The 9493-nt window shown below is 41.2% G+C and overlaps 1 protein-coding gene across 1 annotated transcript; it reads left to right on the top strand.

Moving 5' to 3' along the window:
• LOC118359908 (glucose-induced degradation protein 8-B homolog) lies at positions 1-8567 on the top strand. The gene is made up of 5 exons (XM_035738821.2): positions 1-154; positions 5299-5425; positions 5634-5830; positions 5965-6162; positions 6983-8567. The coding sequence occupies exons 2-5, from the start codon at positions 5305-5307 to the stop codon at positions 7154-7156; spliced, it is 690 nt and encodes a 229-aa protein (XP_035594714.1). The 5' UTR covers positions 1-154; positions 5299-5304; the 3' UTR covers positions 7157-8567.
• Positions 8568-9493: the final 926 nt, after the last annotated feature.

The following is a 9493-nucleotide window of genomic DNA, read 5'->3' as shown; positions in this document are numbered from 1 at the left end:
ACCATTGCTACTGTTCCTGGTAACCCACGGAGGTATAAAGATACCATGCCATCATTCCGCTGACCAATCCTAGTTCCCACAAATCAGGTTCGGCTGTCGCGAGAGAGCGTGAAGCAACTACACGGCTGTTGCCGAAGTCAAAAGATTGTTACAGGTAGCTAGTTGATTGTCATTTTACAATACAGCTGTCTATTATATTTCATATACATAATGGTTGTTATTCTTTATTGTATTGTACTTTTCGTTCATGTGTAAAATTGAGCTTTCGGATGTTAAAATTACACGTTGGTGGGTGATGCACAAACAAGCAGTTTGCTAGCTTAACGTTAGCTAACAACACAACAAGTCATTTCATGTAGGTGTTTTGCTGGCGTATTTCCATACACAATCGCTGCATTCAATTATATTGGGTTGCACAAAACTGCTTTGGGAAGCCAGAAGTTAAGTTGAAATGGAATTGTATTTAAAGTTCCCGTGGGGTGGAGGGTTGGTCATTATGACGGGGGAATTTGAGACAACATCTAAAGGATTGTATTATTAAGGCCAGGCACCACAGCTAAAATTACATTTTTGCATCTACATATATTTTTGTGTATTTTGGTCCATTAATTAGTATTTTCAAAAAGTAAGCAATTTTAAATAACTTGATAAATATATTTTCTTTAGTTTGTCATATTAGCTAATTAAAATATAAACGTTTATATTTTAACCACTTTTTAAAATGGTCATCAATTTCCAAGCTTATTAGCTACATTGAATTACACAATTTCAATGCCCATTTCGTAGAGTGTTACTAACAGGACTACATTTAATAATTTACTTTGAAGAGATTGTGATTGGGTCTAAACAGGCGTTTGGTACTCTTTAACTGCCTGTTCCCGGAAGTCACTCTTCCCACACCGACATTTGTGTGGTTCACTTTAGATATATTCTCCAGACTTGCCCAGGAGGAATTGTTGATATGCTGTACATTTTCTATTGCAGATAACATTTTATTTGCCAAAAATTCATTTTTTATGTACATGTCTTCAGTGTTATACAGACAGAGATGAAAAAAGTATTTATCTGCAATGGACAAATCTGGTCCTAGAGTTTTTTATTTATTTTATTTTTTCACAAAATGAAACATATTTAGGCTAACTTCATCCAGTGTCCAGAATTTTTTTGTTGTGTGTGGTATGCACAGATTTAATGAGACATCACCTTATTTGCATATTTTTATATATAAAATATTTCAGAAATCATACAAATGTGTATTTTATTTGTCTACATTCTACTGGTAGAAGTTGATTGTGATATGATTAAGAGAAAATGGTGTGGTGCCTTGCCTTAACCAGACTTACCAAAAGTGGGTCTGTTGTAGATCCACTTCCCTTCTGTCAATGTAAAAGTCCCCCATAAATTATAACTTTTTTTGTTCACGTATGGCGCATGTCAAAATATAAGTCCTGTACATGAGGTAAGAATAGAAGGTGGGTCTACAACAGACCCACGTTTGCAAAGTCTGTTTAATTGACTACAGCTCATCATTAATTAAGCTGAGGACCCTGGGACTTAACACCTCCTTCTGCAACTGGATCCTGGACATCCTGATGGGCTGCCCCCAGGTGGTAAGGGTAGGTAACAACACATTTGCAACGCTGATCCTCAACACGGTGGGCCCCTCCTGTACTCCCTGTTCACCCATGACTGCATGGCCAGGCACAACTCCAACACCCACCATTAAGTTTGCTGACGACACAAGTGGTAGGCCTGATCACTGACAACGATGAGACCGCCTAAAGGGAGGTGGTCAGAGACCTGGCTGTGTGGTGCCAGGACAACAACCTCTCCCTCAACGTGATTAAGACAAAGGAGATGATTGTGGACTACAGGAACAGGAGGACCAAGCACACCCCCATTCTCATTAACGGGGCTGTAGTGGAGCAGGTTGAGCATTTCAAGTTCCTTGATGTCCACATCACTAACAAACTATCATGGTCCAAACTAGGGTTTGCAAAAGGTCGGAAACTTTCCTGAAAAATTTAATGGGAAGTTAAGCCTGGGAATTTTGCTTAAATTCATCAAAGAAGTTGGCTTATAACAGTGAATCTTTTTTTGTGGGATACACATATGGCAATTCTAGGTCTTGTGGCATATTTTAGTTAAAATATCCCCAATTCAATGGAATTGCAACCATCTGCATGCACAGTGCATTCCATCACATGTACATCTGATTCTCAAGATCTTCCACACGAATGAGATGCTATTGAGCCCACACTACTACACTGTCTGAGCCAAGGATTACATGCTGGTATGTTGTGATTACAATATTTGGAAGGGTGAATATATTTTGACAATTTCTTTTGTAAACTAGTAAATAGTAGCCTACAGCGACATGTGTTTTAAATCATTTTGAACTTAACAATTTCTGCTGCATAGTTTTTGCTACCATGTGGATTTTAGCTAGCTTGACTGAGTGTTAATTCACATGTTTCCACACATTTCATTTTAAAACATTTCTTACAAAGGGGTTGTTTAATGTAACTGCTTAATTATTTATCTGTACATGTAATTGTATTTAAAAAAAAATGTTTTACACTTTTTTTTCTTATGTTTTCAGGAAAATGACACGGGCACAATCTGACGTGTGGAGACATTTCACTGCAGCTAATGTAAAAGGACAAGCTGTGTACATTTGCAAATACTGTGTCCAAATCATAAGTGAAGAATACAACAGATGCCAAAAGTCCCTCTTCTATTCGAGGTGAAAATGATGAATCCGACACCTTATCCATAGCAACAGCTCATAGTCTTCCTGGAATCAGAAGTTTATTTTGACTCAATGGAGGAACGTACTCAGAAATGCTGTTGAATGTCTTGCTTGAGCTGTGTATGCAACTGGTTCACCTTCTCTCACAGGCAATGTGTATTGGAAGAGATTTCTGAATGTTCTTCGCCCAGCATACACCGCTCCAACTGGACATGCTTTATCTACTAATTTGCTGAATACAGAGTTCAAGTGAAGGTCAAGCAAAGCAGACTATTGCAATCATCTCTGATGGGTGGTCGAATGTTCGTGGGCAAGGAATAATTGAAGACCTCATCTCCACCCCTCAACCAGTATTGCACAAGGGACAACAGACACTGGTTTCCACATTGCAGATGACTTGAATGCAGTCATCAATGACCCTGGACCACAGAAGGCATTTGCACTGACAGACAATGCTGTGAACACGAAGGCTGCTTGGTCTAAAGTGGAGGAGTCCTACCCTCACAGCACACCCATTGACTGGGCTGCTCATGCATTGAATCTGCTCCTCAAGGACATCATGGCACTGACAACAATGGATACACTCTACAAGAAAGCCAAGGAAATGGTTAGGTATGTGAAGAGTCAAGTTGTAGCAGCAATCTACCTCTCCTAGTAAAGTGAGAAGAATAAGAGCACCACATTGAAGCTGCCCAGCAACACCAATTGGGGTGGTGTCATTATGTTTGACAGTCTCCTGGAGGGGAAGGAGTCTCTAAGAAATGGACAGCCCCATCAAGAGGATCCTCCTGGATGATGTATTTTGGGAGAGAGTAGTAAGCAGCCTGAAACTCCTGAAACCTATAGCAGTAGCCATTGCACGGATTGAGGGAGACAATGCCATCCTGTCTGATGTTCAGCCTCCGCTTGCAGATGTAGTGCAGAGAAATCCGTACTGTCCTGCCCACTTCACTGTTGCTCCAAGCAGAGGAAACTGCAGTTCTGAAATGCATCAAAAAGCACAAAGACTTCTGCCTGAAGCCCATACACGCCTCAGCGTACATGTTGGACCGCAATTATGCTGAGCATCCTGCCTGTAGCGAAGTATACTTTCAAGCAAGGGCTTTGGGCTGGAGATGCAATATGGCAGTTGTGCCAACATATCTCATCAGCCACCTGGTAGAAGGGACTTTGTGGATGATCTGAGGCTCTTTCCCCTGTTGCCTCTATCATCCTCCAAATCGCACCAACATCAGCCGCCTCAGAGCGCAACTGGTACTTGTTTGGAAAAACAAAGCATGCAACCGGCTGACCAATACAAGGGTTGAAGAATTGGTGGCCATCTGAGCAAATCTGAGGATTTTGAGCCTGACAACGAGCCATCCTCAACAAGGTTGGAAAGTGACAGTGAAGATGAGGCCCCAGAGTCTGATGTTCAAGAGGTGGACATTGAGGAGGTCCAGGGAGGAGACATGGAAGCCTGAGAGGAAGACAACCAAAGCTTTAGTCTAGAAACTATCATTTTACAGATGTGTTAAATGTTTTTGGGAGATGCGACAGATCATTCAATATTCCCTTTTGTTGATCAGTGAAATCATCCCATGTGAAGAGTCAAGTCGTTTAATTAAAGTTCAATGTGTAACAACAAAATAAATATCTTGGGATTGAATCATTTGCAATTATTCCTACTTATAAGATAAAAGGTTTATGTTTCTGTCTCCATATGATATGGTAAATTTATCCAATGCAAAAAAAATCCACTTTTAAATGGTATTTAATATTCATTTTCATATATTCCCACAAAGTTTCCACCTCTGAATATTCTCCAAAATGTGCAACCCTAGTCGACTCACACCAAGACAGTCGTAAAGAGGGCACGACAAAGCCTATTTCCCCCTCAGGAGACAAAAAATATTGGGCATGGGTCCTCAGATCCTCAAGGTTCTACAGCTGCACCATCGAGAGCAGAACTGCCTGGTATGGTAACTGCTCGGCTGCAAGGCACTACAGAGGGTAGTGCGTACAGCCCAGTACAACACTGGGGCCAAGCTTCCTGCCATCCAGGACTTCGACCACCGTCTGGTATAATCTATGCATAGTCACATGTACATATTACCTTGACTAATCTGTGCCCCTGCACATCGACTGTGCCCGTAACCTCTGTGTATAGCCCTGCTACTGTTATTTTACTGCTGCTCTTTAACTATGTTATATTTTTTACCTAACACATTTTTAACTGAATTTCATTGTAAGGTTTACACCTTTTTTTTATATTTGGTTTATGTGACGAATAATATTTGCTTTAATACAATCCTTTTTAGATAGTCTCATGCCCCTGTCATAATGACCAAACATCCTGCCCACTGGCAGTAATTTGAAATTTAGTTGTATTTCACTTCTGTCTTTCCAGACTGTTTTAAAGCAATGCTAAATTGTATTGAGTTGCTAACGTTGTTTTGGTTTTTCAAACACTACTTCAGTCACTCTCGACATAATCGGCAGGTCGGTGCAATAACTAGCTACCTGCTACATTTATTTTTTATTTTTTTCATGTTCAAATTTTGTAGGATCCAATGATGAGTTACGTGGAAAAGCCCGAAGACATTACGAAAGACTCATGGATGGACAAACTGAACAATGTACAAATACAGAGGGCTGACATGAACCGGCTTATTATGAATTACCTGGTGACAGGTATACCATCATTCACACTGTCATTTGCTGCTAAAACAACCTCATCTGAGCCGCGCGCAATCCCAGTTTACTGTTATGCTCCAAACGTATTTGGCTTTTCAGCTCGTCTACTTGCAGAATTGCTCAACTTTTTTGTTGATCATTCCTATATATTCAGTTGATTGTTCTTGTGATTTTGATGGTCTCACTCTTGTCTGTGTTTGTGCAGAGGGGTTTAAAGAGGCAGCTGAGAAGTTCCGGATGGAGTCTGGGATCGAGCCCAGTGTGGACCTGGACTCGCTGGATGAGAGGATAAAGATCAGAGAGATGATCCTAAAGGGGCAAATACAGGAGGCCATCGCACTCATCAACCACTTACACCCAGAACTGCTTGACACCAAGCGTTACCTGTACTTTCACCTGCAAGTAAGGATGCCCTCAGTGGACTGTTTTGGGACCAGCTCCTGTCCAAATCATAAGCATCTCTATGTGGATGTCCATTGCCTACACCAAAACACTTGAACTTCTGTCATCCCTCTCCATTTCTTTCCTCTTTGCAGCAACAGCACTTGATTGAGTTAATCAGGCTGCGGGAGACTGAGTCTGCTTTGGAGTTTGCCCAGACACAGCTGGCAGAGCAGGGTGAGGAGAGCAGAGAGTGCTTGACAGAGATGGAGAGGACACTGGCTCTTCTTGCCTTCGATACCCCAGAGGAGTCGCCCTTTGGAGACCTGCTTAACATGATGCAGCGACAGAAGGTGTGTGGGGGTGGTCTATAATCTGCATCATTGTATTATTAGAGCCTCTTTACACTACACTAGTTTGACAACACATACTAGTTCCATTACATATTTTTGTAGTGTAAAAAGACTTAACTTACCTTGGCCCAGCGTCGTCCGGGGTAGGCCGTCATCGTAAATAAGAATTTGTTCTTAACTGAATTGCTTAGTTAAATAAATAATACCAGTATACAGCATTTGCTGTTGGCCAAATTGAAAATGACCGGTTTTCAAAATGTCCACAGGCTTTGTAACTCTTTGCATTGATCATGTGTGCAACATGGTTTGTATGAGATGGGGAGGCAGGGTAGCCTAGTGGTTAGAGCGTTGGACTTGTAACCGGAAGGTTGCAAGTTCAAACCCGCGAGTTGACAAGGTACAAATCTGTCGTTCTACCCCTGAACAGGAAGTTAACCCACTTTTCCTAGGCCGTCATTGAAAATAAGAATTTGTTCTTAACTGACTTGCCTCGCAAAATAAATACAGCTCAAATAAAATAAAAGATGCTCCTGTATAGTTATCCTTATTTTGTTTTTCTAAATACTAAGGTATTTATGGTTTGCTATTAGCTGCACACACATGAATCAGGAATGTGCCTTTGGCCACACCACATCCAAGGCTAATGTAAGGAAACTGTAAAGATAAAATTTGCACATCTGAAGTTGAAGAGATCTTACTTCACATATTTTACTAATAGCCTTAATGTGCATTTGTAAAGGGGACTCCTTTGTATAGGTGTTCTGTCTGACTGTATTCCTGTAATTGACATACCATTCTTTCCCTTCTGAATGCTCTTCAGGTGTGGAGTGAGGTGAACCAGGCTGTGTTGGACTACGAGAACAGGGAGTCAACGCCCAAGCTGGCCAAGCTACTCAAGCTGCTGTTGTGGGCTCAGAACGAGCTGGACCAGAAGAAAGTGAAATACCCCAAAATGACAGACCTCAGCAAAGGCATTATTGAGGATCCCAAGTGAAATGACAAGCAGTGACATGGACTACCATACTTTCTCCTATTTATAATCTGTGAAAGACGGGATGATAACGGAAAAATAACATGTATATAAATGCTTTTTTCATGTTGCATATATGATGGGACTTAATTGAGTGTGCAAATGCTATATGGCTGTAAAAAAAAAAAAAGTGTAAAACACGATTTAAACATTTCAACAGAGTACCCACATTTATATACACTTTGAGAGACCACACATTTAAATTGCTGGTTTATATTTGCTTACCTGAGAAATTGGAATTAATCAATTTTACTTGAGTGTCATGGTCAGTACTGAATTTTTTTTTTTTTAAGCCACTGAGTCACCACGTTGAGTGTGGGTGTTAGGATTTTATACAAACCATATAGTTAAAGGTCCAATGTAGCTATTTTTATTTTTTATCTCTATAAAATCATTTCTGGGTAACATAAGTATGTGACTGTTCAATTAAAGTGGTCAACAGGAAACAAATAGCTTCTTGGTGAAGAGCAATTCCTCAAGCAAGAATTTCGCTAGGATTGTCTGGGAGTGATCTGAGTGGGGAGGGTAAAACAGAACTATCTAATGACAGAGCTCTTTCTTATTGGTGATGTTCCCAGACAGGCCAAAACTCTTGAGGCAGTCTTTTCAAACAGCTCTTACACTACCACCTTTTTCAAAATGTCAGTATTTCAACCTCTGTGTGGAAATATGTATGTTAAACACAGGAAATATATTTGTTTATAATGCGCAGCCTTTTAAGCCTAAATTAGGCTTCTATGTAAAGGACGGAGTGAAATATAGGCTAAATGCTGTTTTTATTTTTTATAAGGGGTTTGGGTCATGTGGAAAATGTCAGGTTACAGTAATTAGATTGGTTAAAACGGCAAGGCTCTACCTTCTGGACATCTGGTCTTAACCTGTCTACTGATGGATGAAATTATTACACACAGGGAAATACGGGTTTCTTTTAAATGGTTGACTGAGTTTACATTCCCTCCTGTTTTTGAAAGATACCTGAAGCTCTGCCTTGTAGGTTATATTGAGGCATGAAAACTTGTAGCTGGAGGGTGAAACCCTTGACCTTTCACAGTATAACGCCTCTTCGTAGAGAAGTTGGTATAAGGTACACATGACCAGATTGCTATTAAGAGTTAGTAACCAGTCTGAATTTGTACATTTACTGCACAGAGGCATGTGGTGTAAATATTGTTCAATGGGTTAAGGTCACTGTAGAAGCGCTCATTTCTCGTTTATGTTGTGACTTTTGTTTTTTCCTGCTGCTAAATGTCCATTTCATTGTACGATCAGACAATGTGATTATGCACAGACTACAGAGAACTCCCCTCCCTTGTATTATTGGGTGTTTTTGAGGTCAAATGTGCAGATATTGAAATAAACTTGTTTTCTGCGTGTTTATTTAAAATGGTCAATCCAACATGACAATCCATTGAGGGGACTGTTTCCTGCATTGTGTAACCTTACTGCCGAGGTTTATAATTTATTCTTTGCAGATGTGCGATTTTGGCGTAGGTAAGTTGGGCTCCCAAGTGGCGCAGTGGTCGAAGGCGCTGCATCTCAGTGCTAGAGGTGTCACTAGCGTGGCCCAGCGTTAGGGTTTCGCCGGGGTAGGCCGCCATTGTAAAAAAAATATTTGTTCTTAACTGACTTGCTGAGATAAAGGTTAAATATAACTTTTACCATATGCTCCCCAGTCAAAAGTTTGCGCATATGTTGTGACATTTCTTTTTGGTCTTTGGCAGGGTTTTATTCCAGCTTGAGGTGAGTCGAAGTTAGGGGAGAAGGGTGCAATTGCCACCTGCAATACGGGTGTTACTGCATCTGCAGGAACCCCTCTGTACTTATATTGCTACAGTTATTTGTTAGGACAGGCTGGAGGCGAGGCTGCTTCATTACAATAGGTGGTGTTGATGCACAATAACATTGGATGCTAGCTGCCGATAAACCCCCACAGAAGAAGGGGTGGTAGCGACAACTGTATCTAGCTAGCCATACACCGGTAGAGCGTGTTCTTCGTTCCTGCAGTGCCGTTAATGACGGCGAGGGCAGGTGTTTGGTAAGCGGGAACAAAGGATACTGCTAGCTGAGCCAGCTAGTCTGGTACACAGGAGGTGGGGGCGACACCGTGTGCTATCTAGTTAACTAACATGTTAGCTAGCACACGGTGTCTCTAATTAGCAATCTAGCTGGTTAGCTAACACACTGTGTCGCCCCATCTGCTGTGCTAGTGGGTGGCGGGGGCGAACAGTAGTCCTTGTCCTTCGCCCACCATTATCCCACAGATCTGTTAACAATGGTGAGGGCAGGTGTTCGGGGGGAGGG

The sequence above is a fragment of the Oncorhynchus keta genome, chromosome 27 (genome assembly GCF_023373465.1).
Source record: "Oncorhynchus keta strain PuntledgeMale-10-30-2019 chromosome 27, Oket_V2, whole genome shotgun sequence".
Taxonomy (NCBI): domain Eukaryota; kingdom Metazoa; phylum Chordata; class Actinopteri; order Salmoniformes; family Salmonidae; genus Oncorhynchus; species Oncorhynchus keta.
Note: the sequence above shows the minus strand (reverse complement) of the source record. Positions and strands in the feature narration are given on the sequence as shown.

Coding starts and splice junctions, on each gene's coding strand:
- LOC118359908 (XM_035738821.2), top strand. CDS start 5,305: ATGATGAGTTACGTGGAAAAGCCCGAAGACATTACGAAAGACTCATGG. Junction 5,831..5,964: donor ACCTGTACTTTCACCTGCAA/GTAAGGATGCCC, acceptor TCCTCTTTGCAG/CAACAGCACTTGATTGAGTT. Junction 6,163..6,982: donor ACATGATGCAGCGACAGAAG/GTGTGTGGGGGT, acceptor AATGCTCTTCAG/GTGTGGAGTGAGGTGAACCA.